This window comes from Sminthopsis crassicaudata, chromosome 4, assembly GCF_048593235.1.
Source record: "Sminthopsis crassicaudata isolate SCR6 chromosome 4, ASM4859323v1, whole genome shotgun sequence".
Lineage (NCBI taxonomy): Eukaryota > Metazoa > Chordata > Mammalia > Dasyuromorphia > Dasyuridae > Sminthopsis > Sminthopsis crassicaudata.
In genome coordinates this window covers 147,770,900-147,797,050 of record NC_133620.1, presented here as the reverse complement: position 1 = coordinate 147,797,050, position 26,151 = coordinate 147,770,900, and the positions used below count along the sequence as shown (strand labels likewise).

General features: G+C 33.1%; 1 protein-coding gene and 1 long non-coding RNA gene across 5 annotated transcripts in view; one reads left to right on the top strand and one right to left on the bottom strand.

The window, feature by feature from the left end:
- GRM1 (glutamate metabotropic receptor 1) overlaps positions 1-26,151 on the top strand; it is a 438,388-nt gene that overhangs the window by 373,653 nt on the left and 38,584 nt on the right. For all 4 annotated transcript variants that reach the window (XM_074309606.1, XM_074309607.1, XM_074309609.1 and 1 more), the window contains exons 6-7: positions 6,531-6,699; positions 21,963-22,089. In XM_074309606.1, coding sequence (XP_074165707.1) covers positions 6,531-6,699; positions 21,963-22,089 — 296 coding nt within the window. The remainder of the gene's footprint in view (positions 1-6,530; positions 6,700-21,962; positions 22,090-26,151) is intronic.
- Positions 1-26,151, bottom strand: part of LOC141565880 (uncharacterized) — a 50,760-nt gene that overhangs the window by 20,042 nt on the left and 4,567 nt on the right. The window lies entirely within an intron of this gene.

Genomic DNA, 26,151 nt, shown 5'->3' with positions numbered 1-26,151 from the left:
TGAATTTAGATTATCTTATTTGAAAGGTAATGAGACCGTGCACAAAAATCAAGAATGGCTTATTCTCATTTGAATCATTGCCCCTAGGCCAGCTGAGTTACCATATCCTTGTAATGGATAGTGAATCATTTCCCCAGGTGGTTCTCTACAAGTTATCCTTCTTGTTTGTGGCATCTAAAATTTTGATCTATTCAGTAAAAAAGTTTCTCTGTCAATGTGTAAAAAAATAGAGTAATTGCTATTATATATTTCTTGGAAACTGCATTGCTACCCATTATGTGAATTGTACCCACAATTTGACCTTAGGCACAAAAAGCAGGGTACTGGCACCACTGTTGCTGCTAGTGGTTGATTAACAATAAATGCCCTCATTTATAAAGCACTTTAAGATTTACAAAACAATTTCTTTATCTAGTGAGATAAGTAGTGCAAGCATTAATACTCAGTTTTATAACAAAAAAGATGAAAATCAGAGAGGCTTTGCCTATGTCACACAGATTGTGAGGGCAGAGCTAGGCTTTGATAATAGCTAGTGTTTATGTGTGCTTTAAGGTTTGTTAACTTTACATATTGTTACATAAATATTATCTTAATTTTTTCCTCACCACAACAATGGGAACTAGGTGCTACCATTATCCCATTTTACAAGTGAGGAACCTGAGACTGAAGGATCTAAACAAAGGCAGGATCTGAACTCAGATCTTAATTCCAGGTCTAGTACTCTACCTGTTGAGAGGTGAGATAACCTAACAGTGATGGGGATCCCCAGGCCCATGTTGCAGGTTTTGAGAAAAAGTTCACAGTCCTAGTCTCCAAGTGATATTTGGCAAAAATGGGTTTATTTTCACTGAGAACCTCTTTCTCTCAGTGTGCCCCTTTCTGATTAGAAAAATAGCAAAGATTGGGATACAGAGTCTTGATTTTATTTATCCTTCTATAGCTTGATGCTAAGGAGCAATTGAGGGGCTAATTTCCAAACCAATAAGGGTGGTGATTGTTTCTCAGACCAAAGTGATTCCCAGATCAATTGTAGGTGGGAGTTTCCCATAGGAACCAGGTTGGAAGGTGGGGATGCTCCCAGAGGCCAGAGGGGCTGAGATTTAGGGCTTTTCCAGCCCATACCCACTCACCAAAGATTTGGGTACGGAGAATCCTATTATATTATACCCACTGTGCCACTTTGCTGATTCCAGACATCCCATTTCCAAATTTGTGATTCTTTCTGTTCTACCGTATCGAATTCCATATAACTAACATATATTATGAGAACTTCTATCATCTCAAAATTAGACATAAGAAAGAATATTTTAGTGCTTTGTTAATTTTGTATTCCAGAATCTCAGAATTAGAAGCAAGAGACCCCCAGAGTTTAAAAGACTTAAAAGAATACCCTCCCTACCAAACTCAGCAGCTTTTGAAGAATTCTAGTGAAAAGGAAACTCACTACCCCAAGGCAGCACATTCCAATTTTTATAGCTCTAATAGAAAATTTTCACTTTTTTATATCAAAGCTAAATCTGCCTCTTGAACTTTCACCTCCTTCTCCTAATTTTTGTCTTTTGGATTGAACAGAACAATTCTTATATTTCTCTTACAATACAATTGTTCAAATACTCAAACAATTATCACATTTTCTGTTTGTACTGTTCTCTGTTTCCTCTAACAAATTCTCTTTTGATATGAGCTATGCTGTTTGCCATTCTTTGAACATTCTCTTGGCTTGTTTATATCTTTTCTCAAATATAGTTTTCAGAACTTGGCTTCAGATTCTCTACTTGTATGTTCTGTGAGCATGAAGTAATGCCTTGATGTGATGGTACCTTATATCATAATCTAAGCTAATTTATAATAATTTATTTGTAGAAACTGAAGAACAGTGATATAGAACATTCTCATTACTTCAAAGAAACTCAATCAACTGAAAATGTCTATTATTTAATTTTATGTCTTTAGTTATCATACAGGATAATATTATGACATCAAAGTATTTCCTAAAAAATACCTTGCAAATAGTAAAAACAACCCAATATACATTTTTAATGGAGTAAATAAACAAATGAAGTGTTTTTGGCTTTTCTCACCATATTGCTATTTTTATTCAATGCAGTATCTTTTAGTTTTCATTTATTCATAATATTGTGCCACAATTCCCTTTTATCATCCTGCCTCAGTTTCTCTAAATTGTTTTGCCTTAATTCCTTGAATTGTTCTGCCTCAATCCCCCTGGTTGCAACCCCCCTTTTCTGCTAATTAGAACTGAGATAATTAGGGCTGTGGAGATTTGGCATTCTAAAAGATAAAACTCCAGATGTCCTATCTCAGATACCTTATTGGTATCTCTAAGTCCTAGACTTCCTGGCTCTAGTTGGATACCTCCTAAATCCTCCCAATTTGTAAGAATTTATTGTCCTACCCCCAACCTGTCAGAATTGGATTGATAGTTCCTTCTTGGAGATTTCCACTCACAAGAGTTTGGACCCCCCCCCCCCCCTTTGTCTATCTATCCAAGCTTAGAGCCATATTTACTATACAAGAAATTCACACTAGCTGCTGGATGCTTTGAGACATCAGCCATAGGGGTAATATGCCCAAAAGACAATCTCTCCCTCTCAAATAAAATATTAAAAACTTTCTAATGTCTATCTTGCCTTAGTTTCTCTGGCATTACAATAGTTTTTAATCCAAGTCATACCACTATATCCTTCTTCCCTGATCTAATATAACTCCTCACAATCCTGCGGGAAATATCAGCTATACAAAAGCAAGGGACTTACTTCCAAATTTAGGCATTTTTTTTCATTGTTGAATATACAATCCAACTTTTTAGTTTTTCTCCCAAAATATTAATCAAGGGATCAGTGGGATCAGTGACTGTTGTTCCCAAGCCTATTCACAGGAACAATTTTATTTATTCTATGAGGTGCATATTGATCTCTTTTCAGTTCCTTTTTCAGTCTTCTGCAATTTCTATCCTCTTTTACTCTACTACACAGTTACATTCCTCCTTGTAATTACTATAGTTAATCATCACTTAAAATAAACTATAGACACTAGGAGAATGCAAAGAAAAAAACTAATTTGCAGTACAAGAATATTACAAATAAATTCCAATATTCAAGAAGATTTCATAGGGTCAAAAATTAACTTTAATTATGAGAGTCGAATTTGTTTTATTAACTCTCATCCATGTATATCTTCTTTCTGGCCTTTCTTCCTTATTTCCAGTTTCTTTTCGGGTGTGGACTTTGTTTTATTAAGGTTTTGGAGTTTGGGTTTTTTTGGGGGGGATTCTGTATAATGTTATCTATTTTTCACTTTCTCAGCACTAACATACATGAAAACTTATTTCTTCTCTTAGAGAAAATGAAGAAGCTTGAACAAATTTCAGGAAACAGATAAAGGGAAGAGGAACATAGCATTCTCATTACCCTGATACACAGAAAAGAGAAGGAAAAAATGAGAAGGACAGACAAATGAGAGACAGAGAGACAGAGACAGAGAGAGACAGAGAGAGACACACACACAGAGAGAAGAAACTTAAAAGAAAACATTCATATTAAACATTCACAACAGGTTTTCCAGCCCTGCTGAATATGGCCAGTGGGGATGGGAATTAGAAATGAACATTAATCCAAATAATTAAAATGGATAGTAGATTTATATGCAGCAGCAAATTGCACTGAACACTGACTATATAAATAAGTCTGAGATATTTTTGGCACTACAAAGGAGAAAAAAATTTCTGCTTCCTAAGTACCAAGAACTTGCTTTTGCATACAATGAACACTTAATACATACTTCTTAAATAACTAAATGATCATCAGAAGGGCATAAGGCATGAGTTTAAAAAGCTCAGTTCTTTCACTTCATATTAGCTAATGCATTTTCATTTCACCCATGAGAAATAAGAAAATTTCCTTTATTCATCATCATCATCTTAGTGTTGCCCTTGAAATTGTGTTTGATGAATCTGGCATAAGTTTGAAGTAGAAATAAGCCTGTTGCTCCATAGAGAGCAAATTCCAGCTATGTTAGTTGAGCAGAAAATGGAAAACTAAAACATAGCAATTACATTTCTACAGTAAAAGCCTGAAGTTTAGAGATAAGTAACTAGAAAACATGTCTTAGAGAATCTTAACTTGATCCCCAGTAGTTATCACTCTCTATTTTTTAATTACATGCTAAGTACCATATACATTTGTGGTCAATGTGTGGGACACCATTGCCAAAAGGTGAATAATAATAATGTTTTTGTTGCTGTTTAGTCATTTCAGTTATGTCATACTTTTTGTGACCCCATTTGGGCTTTTCTTGGAAAAGATACTAGAGTAGTTTACCATTTCCTTCTGTAGATCATTTTACAGATGAGAAGATAAAGGCAAGTAGGTTTAAATTCCCCTGGGTCACACAGCTAGTAAGTATCTGAGTTAGATTTGAACTCAAAAAGATGAGTCCTTCTTGATTCTAGGCCCATTATTCTATCTACGGAGACACTTCACTGTCCCTTTAAAGTAAGAGAAGAAAAAGAAATGCAAAAGTATCAGAATAGCAAACAATATGATAAAATTATCTCTTTTTTGCAGATATTATGATAATATTCTTGGAAAATCCTAAAGACTCAACTAATAAGTTAGTTGAAACAATTAAAATTTTAGCAAAGTAGCAAGATATAAAAAAATCCAAATAAATCATCATCATTTATATATATACAAAACTCTGCAAGAAGAGATAGTAAAAAAAAAAAAACACCCAAATTAAAATAATTCCAGACAGCAAAAAGTACCTGGGAGTACACTTGCCAAACAAACTAATAGCTATATAAGCAAAATTATATGTGAAACTTTTTATACAAATAAAATCATATTTAAATAATTGAGGAGATATTATTTATTCAGGCCAATAAAATAAAAATGACAACTTTATCCAAACTAATTTATATATTCAATACCATCCCAATTAAATTACTCCCTAATTAAGTAAATTTACTTAATTAGAAAAAATAATAACAAAATTTAATGGAAAAAAACAAAAATTCAAGAATGTCAAGGGAAAAATGAAAAAAAAAAGTATAAAGGAATGACGTTTAGTAGTCCCAGATCTTAAAATGTATTATAAGACATTAATTATCAAAACTATTTGATATGGACTGAGGAAGAGAAAAATAGAACAATCAAATAGACATACAATTTAGAGCAAAAATAAACATAATAATCAAATCTTTGACAAGTGTAAAAACTTTAGATTTGGAGATAAGAATTCATTATTTGGTAAAAATTGTTGGGAAAGTTGGAAAGCACTAAAGTATAAACTGGGCATGGATCAACATATCACACTATTTACCAAGGAAATCCATTTATTGAAATGGATACATGACCTAGATATAGTTATTTTACAAGAAAAGCAAAACATGGAGCATATTACTTAGCAACTTATAAATAGGCAAACAATTTAGAAATAAACAATAGGAAGTAAAAGGTAACAAAGGGGTATTTGATTACATTAAAGTAAAAATATTTTATATAAATAAAACATAACTAAGATTAGAAGAAAAACAGAAAAAACAGTTTATCAAATAAAAGTTTCATATCTAAAATATAAAAAAAAAACTTTGTCAAATCTGTAAGAATGAAAGTCATTCCCCAATTGATAATTAATCAATGGATATTTTCCAATGAAGAACAGAAAACAATTTATAATCATATAAAAATGCTTAAATCACTATTGATTAGAGAAATACAAATTAGAACAAGCTTGAGATATAATTTTATACCTACCAGATTAGCTACAATGATAGAAGGGAAAAGTGATAAATGTTGAAGAGGATATCAAAAAAATTGGGACACTAATTTATTTGTAGGAATTGTAAAATTGTGATGATTTTTAACTGTGAAGTTATGAAAATATTTGTTTTATTTCATACATTAAAAAGAAAAAATAAAGTTCTTAAAACATTTATATAAAACATATAAAATATATAAAAATATATATAAATATTATAATATAATTTACTTGTTCAGTTTGTTTAATTTGTTGTGATGCCAAAAAATTGTCCATGGGGTTCTTGGTTTACCATTTCCTTCTTCAATGTGTCCCCATTTTGCAGATGAGGATCTGAGACAAATACAGGTGATGATTTGACCAGGGTCACACAGCTAGTAAATGCTTGAAGCTGGATTTGACCTCAGATACTCTGGATCCCAGGTCTGATGTTCTATTTACTATATCACCTAAGTACCACACATTACATTTAGAGAGGCTTATAGCCAAAATGTTCACCTATACAGGGTGGTTTGGAATCTTTCTTTTGTTTTGTTTTTGGTCAAAGCATTTAAGAATATTATGGAGCCATTGTAAACATCACTCCTGGGGGGAATACCCATCCTGGTAAAATCATAGATCTTTTAAAGTGTTGAAGGAAGTAGATAGATGGACCGATGGATTCTGAAAGATGAATCAGAAAGTATGTTACCACAATGAAATTATTATTAGGGAATCTGTCACCATGATACGATATTGTTTGTTCTTCCTAGGTATGATATTATGAATCTTCAGTATACCGATGCTAACCGGTATGATTATGTCCATATTGGAACTTGGCATGAAGGGGTGCTGAATATTGATGACTATAAGATCCAAATGAACAAAAGTGGCATGGTACGGTCTGTGTGCAGTGAACCTTGTTTAAAGGGTCAGATTAAGGTAAGCCTCTGAGAGTGGATAATGGTTATGATAATGCATATTGCCCTCAAGATTTTTTTTTTTTTTACTTAAACCATAGTATAACCAGAAATAGAAAATCAGGCTAGCTATTTCCTCCCCTCAACTCCTCACTTCACCTTCCACTTAGTTTTAGTTTAACTGAGTTTTGTTGCACATGAGAAGAAAGAAAAAGACAATATAATGCATTTATGGTAAGAAATTTGGATATTGTCCCAGGAAAGGAAACCATCTGCATTAATCCCACACTTCTACAAGAGGCCATTCCTACTTCCTCCAGCTGTTAGAATCTTCTCTCAAATTATCTTCCATCTACTCAGCACACAGCTTAAACATTCCAATTTATTTGCATGCTGTCACTCTTGTTAGGATGTGAATTCCTTTAGGGTAAAGTCTATCTCCCCTCAACCTTTTCTTTGTATCATATCCCCCTTTAATACACTGTCTAGCACATAATAAGTGCTTACTATGTTTTTCTTGGTTTGGCTTGACAAATATTGGAAAACAGGTCAAAGTATAAACATGAATGCAATGAAGAAGGATCTCTAATTAAAACAATAGGTAAAAGGGAAATAAACAAGAAAACAAAAACACAATGATCATTGCTCTTCCTGTGTTTTATTGAAGTAAAAGTTGAAGAACACTGAAAAAGCACATAATTAAAATAGCAGCAGTTGAAATGAGACAGCCTAGGCATCCCTCCTTTCCTCCTCTTAACACCCACAAGCTTGCTGATTCCTCAGAAAATACTGATTGACTGTAGGCTGAGCATTTTTATATCTCCTAATAACAGTAGCTCATATGTGTGAAGTATTTTATTATTTGCAAAGTCAATTTTTGTTTTTGTGCTGGGCAATAGAATAGTTATGTATGAATTACTTATGTAAAACAATAACTTTGAAACGGTTTTATTTTATGACAGCAATGGACATTGAGATGACTTCTACTAACTGAGCTTCTCAATGTGACCATATGAAAACACCTTGGAATGATCTCTATATCTTTAGTTAATTCTCAGTCTATTGATCGCTGGATCTTACACCATATATACATGTTTTGGTGTTCTTCTGTTGTTTTTAATTCTGTGGTTTTTAGAGAAAAGATATTTCAAAGACATGCAAAAGTTAAAACTTGAAAAGAGCATAGTTCAGTGACTATTAGCAATGATTGCAATAATTTTGAGAAAATCAAGCATTTCAAGACTCACAGTGTTTTAAGGAACAATCAAGCTCACAATTAAACATGACCAGTTGCATTTAAGTACAAAGGAAATGCAATCAGAAATGAATATTCTGAAAAACTTAGAAATTATTGCTGCAAATAATCATAACAAGCAAAGTTCCAAAGTTACAGAAATCCCCAAAGAGATAGTGGAATCATGACTTTGCATCATTCCACATGTCACAAAAGGTTAGCAAATTTATCTACGAGGAGATAAAGTATGTTTCAATGATGTAGAAGTTTAACTAACTTAAAATTTATTGAAAACCCAGTCTATAATCACGATTAGACTTACAAAAATACAGTATTCAACAAAAGTACATTTTACATCCAAAAAAGTGTGGGTTCATGGTGAAGCATTAAAAATGTGCTGAGATCTTGTGAATTAATGCTAAATAATGGAAAAGAGATTGCAGCAATAGGAATACATATTACCCACTGCTCTTTTTTCTAAAAATATAAAAAGTTGTAAGGTATATTTGCCTGCCAATAAATTTAATTTTAATCTGTCCTAGTTAGTTTTTATTCTGCCATAGATGCTTTCAAAATTCTATATGAAGTAAACTGACTTTCCCACAACAATCTATATTTATAAATCATGTACTTTTTTCAAGGCACTATAGTAAGAACTATGTGGAACTATATCTACTACAAGTCAGGTACTGTACATTACAAATATTATCTCGTTTGATACTTACAACAAACATGGGCTATCAATAGTATTATTATCTTCATTTTACAGTTGAGGAAACTGAGGCAGAGAGTGACTTGTCCAATGTCACACACAACTAGAATGTGTCTGAAGAGGAATTTGAATTCCAATCCTCTAGATCAGGGGTCCAGCACTTTACCCATTGTTCTCCCTAGTGATCTTATTGAGAACACAAAGACAAAAATTTAACATTCCTTTATCAAGATATTTACCTTCCTTTGGGAGGCCCATATATGATGTAAAAAACAAAATATCTTACATAGAACTCCACTGATTCACTGATGAATGCTGCAGAGTTTTTATTTTATATTCTTGCATGAATGAGCGCCTAGGTTTGTAGACACACTTTTGAAATCCCAAAAGAAGTGTTATTTCCTATCCTGAAGTTCATCCCTTCCTTCGTTCCCCATTAATTAGGTATTACAGAAGTTACAGATTATGAATCTCTTCCCCTCATTACATATGCCAGTGACTACTTAAATTCTTACATTTTTTTGAGGAAATTCAACCAGGGAAATGCAAAGAGGCAAAGTCCAGAGGGTTCCTATTCAAATCTAAAATTTCCACCCCCAATGACAGTCTGTGATCTTCTTGTAGGTCCCAGCCTCCCATCTATTAGTTTTCAATTTTTTAATTTGTTTCATTTCTTCAATTTAATTTTCATAATTGTGGAAACTAAATCACCATCCAATTATCACAATCATGATTACAAAGCAATTTTCTGGTGGCGTTAGCAGTTCAAGGAATGAGAAAAAGCTTCATGTTGGAAGAATTACTTGAACTGAATGATGAAAGAAGCTAAAAATTTTAAGATCAAGAAGCACTTCTTAATCACAGAGCAACCCAGAGGCGGGAGATGGGATATTATGTATGGATAAGCTTAAAAGGGAGATATTTAAAGTCTTACCCATTTTTTAAAAATTGGGAATGAAACCTATTTTAAATTGCTTGCCTTCTCAGTGAAGGAATAGGAGAAGGAGAGAATTTGGAACTCAAATTTTTAAAAATTAGTAAGAGGGAAAAACTAAAATATTAAATATATTTAAAAAATAAATTGGTGATGATTGTAACAATATCTTAAATATAGACTTTTGTGATTTCCAAAATATAGCTTTGTGTTGTTTTCCCCAACTCCCAATGTCTTTGGTGTAAGGAACTTAAAAAGGAAACTCTTTCTATCTATGCAGATCAGGACCCCTTGGCAACTTGTAGGCTTAAAAGCTTCTCTTGGAAGACATTATTTCCTTAAGTCACACAGCCAGTCTGTGTCAGCAGTAATACTTGAACAGGGTCTTTTTGCTCTCTATGCACCATGTCGATGCAGCTCTCTGGAAATAGAGAATGCCATTATCACTCTGATTTTTGCAACTAAAGAAATTGAAGGTCAGAGTAGACAAGTCACCCACATGACTAGCCTGTGTCAACACCAAAGGCTCTAAATCAAGTTTCCATAAATACCAAGCTAGAGGTCTTTGTTAAACTAATGTTTCATTATACCTTCCTACAAGGTGCTTCAGTAACTTCCAAGAATTTGTGATGCTCCCTGGATGTCTCATTATCAAGGACAACTGATAAATGTCTAACAATGTACTCTCGAGGAAAAATAATGGATGTTCATAGTTTTATGTTTAATTTGCATTAATATTTTTCCTATCACTTTTTTAAGTCTAGACAATCAACAAAACAATAAACCATGCCCTGATATGTTCCTTTTGCTGATTTCTGAAGGGTAAATGCTCACAACTGAAAATTGATCAACTTTCACAAGAGCAGTTCCAATTGACTTCATCATACCCTTCATCATGCTTCTGGTTACAAACATTCCATTTTTGAGTTCTGCCATAACATTTGTTTTGAAAATGCAAATTTGCTTTTGCTTGATGTAAGATATTAGGGAATAATTCAAGCATAGGGAGAATTTTAGTTTGCTTTGACACTTGATTTCTTCTTCCATGTGAAACATTGTACCATTTCGCAATTACATACAAACTATAGCCTTTTTACTGCCCACACTCCTAAGTAAACTAAAGTTTTGCCATGGTAAAAACCTATATTTGTTGTGTATTTTCTGATGCAGTAGGAATTGTGGGCAAAAAGAATATTGATCTGGGGGCAGCTAGGTGGTGCAGTGGATAGAGCACCAGCCCTGAAGTTATGGAGGACCTGAGTTCAAATGTGACCTCAGATATTTAAGATTTCTAGCTGTGTGACCCTGAGCAAGTCACTTCACCCCAATTGCCTCAGAAAAAACAAAAACAAAAAAACAAAAAAAAAAACCTGATCTGTTCCATTCTAGTCTCTTACCAAAGCCTGGAGTCTTGGCAACTCAGTCATCCAGAGATTTTGCTTCCACACTTTCTGATATTGATGTATTTCTTAATTTATCATGTATTATCTTAAAATAGTGCTACTATTTTCACTAGGTTCCTAACTCTTAGTATGTGTTGCTGGTAGTGTTTGGGTATTTTATCACTAACCCCATTATCTCCATCAACCCTGTTGCTTATATTTCATGATTTTTTCATAATGTGATACTTTGGGGGAACACATATGGCATGCTAGAATAGAGTTGATTATATGCTTCAAACAAAAAAGTATATATATATATATGGATTATCTATAAGGGAAGGAGAGTAAAAATTGATCTCACACTATTTTAAACCAAATTGAGTGAGATGATGAAAAATATAGATTGGTGGAGCAATTCTGAATTGGCAAGGGTATGCATTAGATGACCTAATAGGTCATTTCCATCACTTATTTTCTGTGACTCATCTCTTAGTATAGCCAAGTCATTATATAAATGCCATCTAGCCCAGCTGTTGGTATGCCAGCAATTGTGTGGGAGTCTGTTCTTACATCCCCCACACACCCAAAACCAACTTCATGAACCATACAAGTGGAAACCCTACTAGGTGGTGCTCTACCTTCACACTTGTTGCAGAGGCAAATAGTTTCTCTGTTACCAAAGTACAATGGAGGGCTTGGAAGTTTTTATTTATTTTAGCAATTGAGAAAGGGCTACTCCAGCAGGCTTAATCGTACTAGTTCTGTCTCATTTAAGGGAGGAAAATAATCTTAATCTCAATAACCTTGTTTTATCTTAAAGGAAGAAAATATCTTCTAACTCCATCTAAGTATTATACAAAACTGGCCTCAGGAGGGATATCTAAGTCTTCCTACCTAGAAATCCCTAGAGTAGCCAAACAGTCCTGAGGTGTGTGGAACTGTTACCAGAGTCCATCCAAATGGCCATGTGTTTCTCCAAAGCTGTTTCCTGATAAAAGGGATTTTCTGTGACCTACCAACACTGGTAGATAGTAGTGAAATTCTTCGCTGATTGTGGCGGTAGAATATGGAGAATACAGTCCCAGGTGCTGATTTTTCTTCTTCTTCTTTTTTTTTTTTTTTTTTTTTTTTTTTTTTTTGAGGCTGGGGTTAAGTGACTTGCCCAGGGTCACACAGCTAGGAAGTGTTAAGTGTCTGAGAATAGATTTGAACTCAGGTCCTCCTGAATTCAGGGCTGGTGCTCTATCCACTGCACCATCTAGCTGCCCCTAGGTGCTGATTTTTCTGAGCCAGAAGACCAGAGAGGGCTGGTCACAAAGATACTTTCCACTGTATTAAATCTATAATGCCATATCTATGAAACACTTTATGGATAGGCAAAGAACAGTTTTCTAGATATTAAAAGTGAGAGGGGGGAAACAAGCAGGAAAAAATATCCTATTCCTCTGAGATTTGCAGCACAGCAATTCATTTTTGTAATTCCTGCCTGCTAACTTTACTCCTGGCAGGCTATGAATGGAAAGTCAAGTGTCCATTGTACAATGGGCTCACACATTCCAGAAGAGAGAAGCAGGGTCACTCATTGCCAGAATTCTGCTCCCTTGAAGCTGGCATTCGAATGCCTGGAAAGCCTTGCCTTGGTCCTATTATGCTGCGTAGATAGGGGGCTAGGAGTGTAGTTCAAATCTGGCCTCAGACACTGCCTAGATCCCTTACTCTTTTTGCCTCAATTTCCTTATCTATAAAAGGAACTGGAGAAGGAAATGGCAAACTACTCCAATATCTTTGCCAAGAAAATCACAAATGGGGTCAACTACAACAACCACAACAACGTATAGCATTTACCCTAAACACAGATTGGAGCAGGAAAGGTACTGTTTAAAAGTATTGTGGCATTCAGTGGGGAAAAAATGTGTCCCTAAAGGCGAAAAAATGTTTATCTGTTTGTTCCCTTATAAACTCTCCTGGTGGTTGTGAAATAAAAGGAATTCAAATCCTATTTACCAAATAGCAGTAGTTATAGGCAAACACAACTAATTTGCCACCTACCAAGCCCAGGTGACATAAAAGGAAATCTCAGCAGCCTCTCCAAAATATAGATAGAGTCAATTTACAGGAGAATTTCAAGGTTAATTTCAGGGTTAATAAATTTCTTTATTAACAATGAAAGGCTTTTCATTCTGACTGCAACTTAAAATGCTTTTTAAAAGCACGTCTGCTTCTCTTATAAATATAACATATAACCTATTGACAAAGACAAATTCTTATAAAACCTAATTTTAAAAAATGTGTATTAAGTCCTGAGCATTTGGGCCCAGAGTTCCAGACCTGGCCAGGAAGACTTGAATTCAAATCCAGTCTCAGATACCTCCTAACTGTATGATACTGGGCAAGTTATTTAACCTTTGTTGGTCTCATATGTAGAATGAGGATGAGGATAATAATAGCACCTATCACTCAATCTTTGTGAGAATAAAGTGAGATCATATTATCTTAGCATAGTGTCTAGTATATGGTAGGCATTTAATAAATGCATGTTTTATTCCTTCCTTTCTTATACAAATGTACCAAATGACAATTGACTTTCAGATTCAGAAAATTAAGTCTATCCAGTTTGGCTAGTAGGTAGAATTTATAATGAATAAACAGCTGGAAGGATGGATTTACAAAAAGTCTTAGATGCCAAACTAAGGACTTTATATTTCCCTTAGAGGCAATAGGGAGCTGGTGATGATTCTTGAACATCAGGATGAAATGATAAGACTTATGATTTGAGTTTAGTTATCTTAATATTAGTGATTTACACAATGTCATATATAGAGTCCTGCTTCAATCAGCTAGAATGCAGTCCAATACAATTAAGCTATACCTTGTTAAATATATGCGCATCACTACACAATCTTCAATACATTTTTCCCATTACAAAAATCTGTTAAGCAATTTCTCATAGCAAAGTGGCATAGTGGATAGAGCACTGGGTCTGGAATCAGAAAGATCTGAGTTCAAATTCAGCCCCAGGTACTTACTAGCTGTGTGACTCTGGAAAAGTCATTTAACCCTTTTTGCCTCAATTTTCTCATTTGTAAAATGAGTTGGAGAAGGAAATGGCAAACCACAGTATCTTTGCCAAGAAAGCTGCTCAAATGGAGTCACAAGGAGTTGGACATGATTAAAATGATTTTTAAAAAGCAATTAAGTATAAAGATACTATTTACAAACCAAATTTCCTTACAGACTTCTACTATAAACTAACAGGCATGAGCAGTTAACAAAAATGCAATGTTATTAACTCTTTCACCTAACTATTGAAAGAGTTTTTTAGAGTCTCAAGATCTTCAGTTCATGTCATCCTTAAATAAATGAAATTTATCCCTAAACAAATGACATCATGCTTGTCATATCAATATTTTGATAGTATTCAATTTAAAAGCCATAGGGACCCTAGGGACCATAGGAATGCTTAGGATAAATCAACCAAAAAACAATAGTCCTTTCCTCTAGGAGTAGCATTGTGCAATGGAAAGAATGCTACATTTGGAGACAGAATATTAAGATGCAAACTCAGGCATTGCCATTTTACTACTTGTGGGACCTGTAAATCAGTTTCCTTGTCTGTAATTGATAGAATTAAATGACCTTTAAGGTTCTATCCAGCTCTGTGTAATGATCCTACGAACATATTTATTGCTAGACAAATCTGAAGTAATTTGAGAAGGGAGGGAACATTCATAGAAAAGAGGGGAGGGGGATGTGGAATGCTATCTATAGGAAATGTCATCTTATATTAGCCTTGGGTGAACCTACAGATTATAGTGGCTGAGAAGGAGAAAGGGTGTATTATAGGCAGTGGATAGAGTTTGAGTGAAGATATAGATGGAACAACAAGTTTGGGGAACAGCTAGAAAGTCAATTTGGTCAGAAATGTAAAGTACCTGAAAGGGAGTCATATGAAACATCATTTAGACTGTTAATGGGATTTAAATACTAGAGAGAATAGGGAACCACTGCAGATTGCTAAGCAGTGACAAGGAGAAAGGTGACATAAGAATAAGAAAATAATCTTATTTTGACAGCCCTAGAGGATGAATAGTCAAGGAGAGAAACTGGAAGCAGAGAAATTCATTGGGAGGTTATAATGATACTCTATTGTGAGGTAATGAATGTTCAAATGAAAGTGATGACTCTCAGAATGAAAAGTAATGAACATAAGAATGTGATGTGAAGATACAATCAGCAAGAATTCATAGTGAATGGATATGGAGGGTGAGAAAAAGAGGGGAAATATGGATGATTCAAAATTTGCTAGGAGTTTTCTTCAGTAGAAAAAGAAGTTTTGAGGGAGTGTGTATTTTCTTTGTTTCCTTACTTGTTCATTTTTTTAGCGGGAGTGGGAGATGGTAGATAATAAGTTCCAAAGCTTAGTCAATTCTTAAAGAAAATTTCATGGTTAATCCAATCAAAAGTTGTTGGGGGGGTTTCCTTTTTGAGTTAAACCTAAAAAAATATCTTCCCTGTTCTGTGATTTAATACTCACACTTTTCTACATATGTAGGTAGGTATGTCAAGTTCTTTTTTGAGTGTTGATCATTTTTATATGCCATTGCATAAATCCAAAAAGAACATTTGTTCAGAACATCCTGAAAAGCCTTATAGATAAAGTAATAAAGTCTTTCCTCTTTTCAAGAATTTGATTATGCTGCTCTTCTAGAATTGTATCTATGGTTAAGCTATGTTTCTACATCCCTTAATATATACTTTAACATAAATCCACATCCTTTCCTTTTCTCCAGTCCCTTATCCTTCTCTTGAAACAATCCCACCCATAATTTCATTTTCCATGGTTAATCTTTTGACATTATCTTAGTCCTTTCATTTTCATCATGGAAGTCCACTTCTCTCTTCTATTCTCTTTCTATATACTTTAAGACACTCACAAGCAGCACTTTTATTCTTCCTTGCTTTATTATTTTAAGACCTTGACCCCATCCACATAAGCATCTGTTATGGGATTTTTGATTTCCATTCTTTTTTAATCTTTGCTTTATTTTTAGCCAAGCATGCAATTTAAAATTTTCCTGGGTAGAAATATTTATTTTACTCTCAAATGCTTTTGGTTTTACTCCTGCCCTTGAAAGCTTTCTTTATTCCATTTTGCAGTTATTAAATATGTATATATGTACATATTTATGTGTACATACATATACATATGTAAATATATTTCCCACAACCATCTGTTATCATATAAGAGAAGCATCTTTCCTTCTCCTTGGTTATTTCTCAATATATTTTTCATTTGCTTATATTTGAACAGAATTTGCTCTTTCATTATATTTCTCAGCTTTTGAAAAATTACTCTGGTTTTTTATATAAAACAATCAGAAAAGCCTAAACCTGATCTTTCCATTTTAAATATATCTTCCTTCTTGCTTAAAATTTATGATGTATATAGCTCTACTTTCATCTTTTTACAATATTCCAGAATATAAGCAAGTATAACCGAATAAGTATTCTTGAAAGGTGTATTCTTACGATTCTAAAACACAGAATCAAAGAATTTTAGAGTTGGTTTCAGTGGCCATCAAATCCAACCCACATTGGAAATACACACAAGATTGTATCCCAAAAGTTATAATCTACCCTTCAAAGACAGATTGGGTTGGGAACCCATCACCTCTCAAGAGACCTCATTTCAATTTTGGACAGCTCCAATTCTAAGGTACAGTTTCCTGACATTAAGACTAAACTGTCTCTTTGCAACTTCTAATCATCATCCTAGATTTGTTAAACGAAATAAAATCAAATCTTCCCTACAGTAAAAAAAAATCCATTAAATACTTAAAGATAGACTCTTCCCTTTTCAAAGAGAAATGTTCTCTTCGACTACTACTCATATGACATGGACTAAAACCCTTGACAATGCTGGACATCCTCTCTTGAACACTATACTTTATCTTAACAGATAAACTAAGTTGTGGTCACCAAGACTAAACATGATTCTCTGGATAAGATCTAATTAAATAAAGGACTATTTATTCTCTATTCCTGGAAGCAGTGCTTCTCTTAATGGAATCCAACTCACATTATTTTTCTCATCTGCCAGATCACACTATTAATTCACTTTAAACTTATAGAATATTAAAATCTCTGGATTTCTTTTTCAGAACAAAGGCACTCTAACCATGTCTTACTTATTTTAAATTTGTCAAGTTGATTTTCTTGTGCCCAATTATAGGATTTTATATTTATGATTATTGAATTTTATTTTATTTGATTCATAGAATCCTGATGGTTGTCTGGTATATTAGTTATCCCTCATGGTGTGGTGTCATCTAAAAACTTAAAGAGAATACCATCTATGCTTTTATCTAAGTTTGTCTATCTTTATCTGTAAAGATGTTAACCAGAACAGGGCCAAAGACAAATTGCCAGGATCTCCATCATATCTGCATCAAACTACTTCTTGAGTGAAGTCATCCAACAAATTCTGAATTCATCTAATTATGTTATCATCAAGTTCAACTCTCCTTATTCCCCCAAAATAGCATGTGAAATATTTTATACAAAACTTTTGCTATAACCTGGATAAAACATGTTTTTGTTTAAGAATATCAGACTCTTTATGACCCCACTTAGGGATTCCTTGGCAAAGAACTGGAGTGGTTTATCATTTCCTTCTCCTGCTCATTTTACATATTAGGAAACTGAGGCAAACTTTCTCAGGGATTACACCGCTAGTGAGTTTATGAGGTCAGATTTGAACTCAGGAAAATGACTCTTTCTGATTCCAAACACAGTGCTCTATCTACTACACCACTTAAGTGCCCTGGAAGCACCTAGGTGCTTCATTATTTTGATAATCTTAATAATTTAACATTCCTGTTTCTAAAAATGAAATTAAATTAATCTTGCACAATCCATTCTTTTTAAAATAAATCTTAAGACAATCAGAGGTAAGAAACTTGCCCAAGATCACATGGCTACTAAGTGATGAGAATCTGAGATTTGAATTCAGATCCTCCTGACTCTAGGGCTACCAATATCTTTTTTTTAAATTTTTATTTTATTATAGCTTTTTTATTTTTAAAACATATTCCTGCAAAATTTTCCAACATTAACTTTTACAAAACCTTGTATTCTAAATTTTCCTCCCTTTCCCCCACCCTCTCCCCTAGATGGCAGGTAATCCAATATATGTTAAACATGTTAAAATATGTTAAATCCAATATTATATATATGTATATATATACATATACATATTCATACAATTATCTTGCTGTACAAGAAAAATCAGATCAAAAAGGGGGAAAAATGAGAAAGAAAACAAAATGCAAGCAAACAACAAAAAAAGTGAAAATGCTATGTTGTGATCCATATTCAGTTCCCATAGTCCTCTCTCTGAGTGTAGATGGCTCTCTTCATTATAAGATCATTGGAACTTGTCTCCATCATATTATTGTTGAAAACAGCTATTTCCATCAGAATTGATCTTTGTATAATATTACTGTTGTCGTGCTAGTCCTTTCTTATAGAATACTGTAAGAAATGACCCGCAAGATGATTTCAGAGAGGCTTGGAGAGACTTACATAAACTGATGCTAAGTGAAATGAGCAGAACCAGGAGATCATTATACATGGCAACAGGAAGACTATATGACAATAAATTCTGATAGATTTATCTCTCTTCAATATTGAGATGATTCAAACAAGTTCTATTTATGCAGTGATGAAGAGAGCTGTCTAAACCCAGAGAGAAAACCATTGGAACAGAGTGTGGAAAACAACATAACATTCTCACTCTCTTTGTTGTTATTTGCTTGCATTTTGTTTTCTTTCTCAGTTTTTCTTTTTCTTCCATCTTGATCTGATTTTTCTTGTTCAATAAGAAAAATATATAAATATGTATACATATATTGGATTCTAACATGTATTTCAACATATTTAACATGTATTGGACTACCTGCCAGCTAGGGAAGGGGATAGGGGGAAGGAGGGGAAAATTTGGAACAAAAGGTTATGCAAGAGTCAATGTTGGAAAATTTACCCATGCATATGCTTTGTAAATAAAAAGCTTTAATAAAAAGAACAATAACATTCTATAGCACTCATATACCATAACTTATTCAGCCATTCTCCAACTGATGGAGAATGGCTTGAATTCTTATAAATTTGAGTCAGTTCTCTACATATTTTAGAAATGAAGCTTTTTTTAGAACCCTTGAATATATATAAAAAAAATTTCCCCAGTGTATTGATTCCTTTCTAATTTTGTCTGCATTGATTTTGTTTGTACAAAATTTTTTTAGCATAATATAATCAAAATTATATGTTTTGTATTCAGTATTACGATTCGGTTATTCTTTACCCACAGATTTCTTCCTTCATAGATCTGAGAGGTAAACTTTTCTTTGTTCTTCTAATTTGCTTATAATATCATTCTTTATATCAAAATCATGAGCCCATTTCAACCTTATCTTGGTATATGGTGTTAGGTGTAGTTCAATACCTAGTTTCTGCCAAACTAATTTCCAATTTTCCCAGCAGTTTTTGTCAAATAGTGAGTTCTTATCTCAAAAGCTGGGGTCTTTGAGTTTGTCAAACACTAGATTACTATTATCATTAACTATTTTATCCTATGAATCTAATCTATTCCACTGATCAACTACTCTGTTTCTTAGCCAGTACCAAATGGTGCTAGTGCAATATCTACTGATCTATTCTTAATTAAGCCTTGCTGGTTTTTTGTAATCACCATCTTTCTTTCTTGATAGTCATCAACTATCTCTCTAATCATATAGTCTATTATTTTTCCAGGTTCAAAATCAAGGTCACTGACCTTTACTTTAAAAATGTTATTCTCTTCTATTTTTAAGAAATTGTAATTAGATCTTCTCCAAATCATGTGGTATCTCTTCCCTTTTCAATGACTTCTCAAATATCACAATAATGGCTCTGCAATTCCATTGACCAATTCTCTTAGGTCCCCAAAATCTAGTTTATCTGGACTAAATAATATGAATTCATCCAAGCTTAACTAGTTGTTCTCATATTGACGCTTCATTTATCTTAGTATCAACTCCCTATCAACAATTTTTCTTCTGTCATCTTTGGAGCAAAAACTAAGCAAAATAAGGAATAAATATCTGCTTTCTTTCTGTTTTCAGTTTACATCATCCTCTCAATCCCCAAGCAGGGATTCAATTCCTTTTATAATTGTCCTCTCTTCTAATTTTGCTTTTTTTAAAAAAGGCAATAGCCTTTAGCTTCCTTCACTAACCTCAGCTCATTGGAAATATTAGCATTCTTGACACTACTGTTAATGGACTATAATGAACTCTTCTATTCATCTTCTATTACCTGGTCTTGTTTCTATGCATTTCTATATAAACAAACTAATATAGTTGGCCAATTCCCTATACATTTATAGGACGATTTTCACGTATTATTTTTCTTCCTAGCACTGGCACATAGGAACTTAATAAATATTTGTTGATTGATTCTTCATTGAAATTGTTTCCCTCATGTATACATATATTGTATTTAATTTATACTTTAACATATTTAACATATATTGGTCAACCTACCATCTGGGGGAAGGGGTTGGGGGAAGGAGGGGAAAAGTTGGAACAAAAGGTTTTGCAATTGTCAATGATGAAAATTACCCATGCATATATCTTGTAAATAAAAAGCTATAATATAAAAAAAGAAAATGAAAAAAAAAGAAATTGTTTCCCTTTTTTTTTCAGACTGTCATTCTTGAGCTTCTCCCATCCCTCCTGGACTGATTTATTTTGTAACAATCTTATTACATGAGATTCTACCTACATTTCCTCTGAATTGAATGAAATCTGCTTTTCCAAAATCAACAGTATATATCAAGCTATGCTTGGATTTTTCTCTTTTTTTCTGTTACAATATCTAAGAATAAATCATTCCATTTTCTAGAATGCCTATAATTTTCACCTAGCAATCAACTCTTCTCTGTTAGTAATAATGAGATCCAAAATGGAATTACCCTTTATTGGTTCTCCCCTTTGTGAAGGATAAAATTTTCTTGAAGGTAAATCAAAAAGTCATTGTGTGTTAAGTTGAGTGGCTAGGAAAGACTGAATTAATATGGTGACTAGCTAACTGGAGGTGAAGTAATCATTCTGGCAGGTCTTTTAACCTTCTGAGTTTTAGTTCCCTCACCTGTAAAAACAATAAGAATGGAAAAGGAAAATGGAAAAACAAAGGAGAATGGCTTCCAGTGTCCTTTCCGGCTTCAGATGTATTAGTCTATGTTTTAGGTAAAATGTGATAAAGCTGCACACATACACTTACACATGTGCATACACACATACACACACCCTCACTTTTGGAAAGCTAAAGAAAGATAATGAACAGATAGCGAGGTCCTCAACTATAATGCTGAGTTTAGAGCTTATTGGAAATGGAAAAGGGAGAACTGAAATTCCTTGACCAGGAAAGTAAAATTATCTTAATCATTATGTGCAGGAAGAATTTGGGGAGATAGAAAGATTTCAGGCAAATTGCACAGATGGAATTATCTAGGAATAATTTAATAAAGTGTGATATTTAGGAGAGGGATGGTGGCAAAATGAAAGTTATATGAAGCTATATAAAGATCATTGTATAGAAAGAATCAGACATTCTTGGTAACTGGATATAGCTGTGAAGAAGGAAAAATCAAATTAGAATTTTATTTCTAAGGCCCCATTGCTCTCTCCACTGTACCTTTCTACCATCTCTCTGTCTCTGAATAAAGTTCTTCTTGTGAATTGTCTAGGTTTAGGCAGAAACATTCAGATAATTATTAGAAACATACAATAACATAAGAGACCCTTTGACATGAATCCTAGCATGCATTGTACCCCATATCTTTTGATGTTAACCCAAAGAGGGAAATGTTCTTCAAATAAGTATCTGGTTCATCTGAAACAATACAAGCCTGAGTGAAAGCACTGGCTTTATAATTACAAGTATAAATAATTAGCTTTCTGAAAGAAGAATCTTGATGTTTTAGGTTATTCGGAAAGGAGAGGTGAGCTGCTGCTGGATCTGCACAGCATGCAAGGAGAATGAATATGTGCAAGATGAATTCACCTGCAAAGCGTGCGACCTTGGATGGTGGCCAAACAGAGACCTCACTGGTAAGACCTTTTTCATTTATATGAACTGTCTTCCCTCAAAGAGTTCTGAGTTGTTTTCACCTATTATGCTAGTAGGTGACCCATTTCTCACATATTTATAAGGGATATATTCTTTTAGACAAGCTTTTCCATGTTTGTTTCTACCACTTGAACACTTGAGTGCACATTTCATAGTATAATAATGCCAAGACTATTAGAATACCATACAAGAATACTAACACTATTTTTAAAGAAATAAACTGATAATCCTGTATAGTATTGGGAATAGAGGGACCAACTTGACCCAAAATAAAGTGAATCACTTCTAAATGTTTCATGAAGATATTTTATAGTGTTTTATGCCGTTGGTATTTCTAGACGTATCCATATTACTTCCATGCCGAAGAACGCATTGCTTGACCTTGGAGAACGGGAGAAAAAATGTATGATCCTCCCTTTCTTTGCAGAGGTGGAATTTAAACATGATTGATGTGTTGATCAGTTATGATGAACTTTATCTCTTTCCTTTAAAATTTTTTTATTTAATTTGTTTAAAAATAAATTTACAAATATATATATATATATATGTACATATATATATATATATGCATATATATTTTATGCAAAGGATAGTTTCCTAGTAGGAGAGGTGGGAGAGAAATATTCAGAAATGATGGTAAGATTATGGCAAAAGATACCAATGAAATTAAAATTTAAAAATTTTAAGTTCCTAAAGGGCAGGATTCATATTATTTACCTTGCTTTCTAAAATACTCAGTAAAGTATAAAAGCAAAGATAAATGCAATGTTCAGTCCTAATAACAATCATCATAACACAAGGGTACAATATGTTAAAAAAAATTTTTACATTGTCTAATGCAAAATCAAACAGCAAATAATACATAATATACATTTTCATTTTCATGTATAATATTCCTATTCAATTATGCCCAATATGTGGAAATGTTGATTTTATTTGGTTTTAAGTTCAGAATAAAAAGGGGAGAAAGCAACACAATATATTGTGGAATTGGAAAGTGAGATTTTACAAAAAGAGGCCATAAAGATCCCTTTGCTCAAATGGCAACCTAACAAGAAGAATCTTCACCATAAATTCATGAATAAATTTTATTGCTCCTTTTGCAAATCAAACATATTACTTTTCTACCAAGTGCAACCATGTGAAATTTCTGATTGATGTTCATTAAAAGAATAAAAACCACAGTTCTGCTAGTAAATGTGATAAGAATATATTTGATCTTTCTATTCTTAGAAGTATATGGTAAGTAAATATTATTTTGTTTTTCTAAGGATATAAACTATTTTAATCATTTTCATTTTTTCTTAAAGGCTTTTAAATTTCAAAAGATATAGATGGATAATTTTTCAACATTTACCCTTGCAAAGCTTTGTGTTCCAATTTTTCCCCCTTCCCTACACTCCCTCCCCAAAATAGCAAGCAAGCCATTATATTTCTAACCTTTTTTAAAAATTAAAAATGGAATCTAGTATGATAATAATATGTGTCAGTATATATTTTAGATTGTGACTTAAATTTTTGGATTGAAAATAAGTGACTCTTGGAATATATGCTCAGAAGATTTCACAAATTCTTACGTTTTTAGCTTTTCCAGACAATACATATGTAGAATATAAAAATTTGCCATGACCATAATTTTTGATTCCCAACAATAAGAAAAATATTATAAAAGGAGGGAATTTATTTGTTAAGACAAAATGAAATTTTAAAATCTTCCCTCAAATGTTGCCCACACATATATAACAAAATCAAAAAAAGATTCTCTTCTTGGTATGACCATAGATATAAATTTTGTTTTCAGAAGTCTGTCGGACTATCAATAGCAATTGAGGCTTACAAAAGGGAGAAATGTACTGACAGAGGAGCTCATTAGTGTCATGAAGGCTATTCTGTTCAAAATCTAAATAGAAAAAAGTTTCACTATTAAGAGTTTGAGGCTTTGCCTTTCTTTGTGTCCCCAGCACTTAGCATAGTGTCTGGCACATGCTACTGTTATTCAGTTATTTTTATTTTTATTTTTAAAATTATTATAGCTTTTTATTTACAAAACATATGCATGGGTAATTTTTCAACACTGATCCTTGCAAAACCTTCTGTTCCAAATTTCTCCTTCCTTCCCCCAACCCTCTCCCCTAGTTGTCAGGTAGTCCAATATATGTTAAATATGTTAAAATATATGTTAAATACAATATATGTGTATATACAATATATATATATGTGTGTGTGTGTGTGTGTGTATGTGTGTGTGTGTGTACATAGACACATAATTATATAGTTATCTTGCTGCACAAGAAAAATCAGATTTAGAAAGAAGGTAAAAATAACCTGAGAGGAAAACAAAAATGCAAGCAGACAGTAACAGAAGGAGTGGAAATGCTATCTTGTGGTCCACACTCATTTCCCATTGTCCTTTCACTGGGTGTAGCTGGTTCTTTTCATTTATTCAGTTATTTTTAACTGGTGTCCAATTCTTTGTGCACCAGCTCATTTTACAGATGAGGAAACTGAAGCAAACAAGGTAAAAGGACTTGTCCAGGATCACACAGCCAGGAAGAATATGAGATCATATTTGAACTCACAAAGATGAGTCTTCCTAACTTCAGGTCCAGAACTCTACCCTCACCTGGCACATACTGGCACTTAATAAATGTTTGTTGACTTATCTCCAGATGTTTCTCTTTGCACAATACTCTGTGTTGATTGAATGAAACCTCAGAACACAACAGGGATTCCTCAAAGGAATACATAGTTACTCTTACTCTTTTACATCAGAAAAAACAAAATGGGAAAAACATTGTTCAGATTGTGACATCAGAGTGTTTATAAATATGCTCACACACATATATACTCTTCCAGACACATATAATCTAAGACAAGTTTTACATATGGGCAATGAACTGAAATAAGAATGGATTAATAATAAAACACTCACAACTATTCAAAACTTACTGTCTTGGAAAAAAAAAACAAACATGTTTTTTGGCATTCTATAATTCATAGCCATATAGCAAAAACATAGGTTTTTCCATATAGATATATGGGTATGAATTATAGAATGTTACAATCTCAGAATAATCAAAATTGCAAGTGAACCACAGAGCAATGGAAAAATGCATTGAAATCATTCCTTAATTGATAAATGGTAACAAGGATATGAATAGAAAGTCTTCAGAGAAAGAAATCAAAGCTATCAAATGCCAAATTTAAATCACTAATAAATGGAGAAATGCAAATTAAAGTACCACCTCATACCCATCAGAGGGGCTTAGATTGAAAAAAGAAAAATAATAAATGCTGGTGGAGATGTAAGAAAATGGATATACATTAGTGTGTACTATTGGTGGATCTGTGAAATAATCCAATCATTATGGAAACAATATAGAACTATGCTCAAAACTATGGTATTAAACTATACATACTCTTTTTACATAGTAATATTGCTACAAAGCCTATACCCCTAGGAAATCAAAGAAAAAGGAAATAGACCCCTATTTCCAAAAATATTTATAGATTCTTTTATGTGGCAGTAAAGAATTAGAAACCAACCATCAATTGAGGAATGGCTGAACAAATTGTAGTATATTATTGTGATGGAAATGCTATTGTGCTCTAAGAAAAAGTTTGCTCTGAAGAAAAAAACAGAGAAGCCATGTATGAATTGATTAACAATGAAGTGAGCAGAACCAGGAAAGTAGTCTACATAAAAGAGCCATATTTTAAAGATAATAAATATGGAAGAGCATACTTAATATCTTTGATTAATATAGTGATCCACCACAATTCCAAAGGACTCATGATAAAAAATGCAATCTACTTTCAGAGAGAGAACTGATCGACTCTGAATGAATGTTGAAACATATTTTTATACTTTATTTTTCTTGCTTTTTTAGGAACATGCCTAATGCAGAAATTTGTTTTACATGAATATACACATTTGAAATAGTTTTTTTTAAATCTTTCTTGATTTCTTATTAGGTGAAGGAAGGGGTAGAGGAAGTTAGAGAATTTAGAGATGAAAAAAAAGAATAAAAAATCTCTGTTTT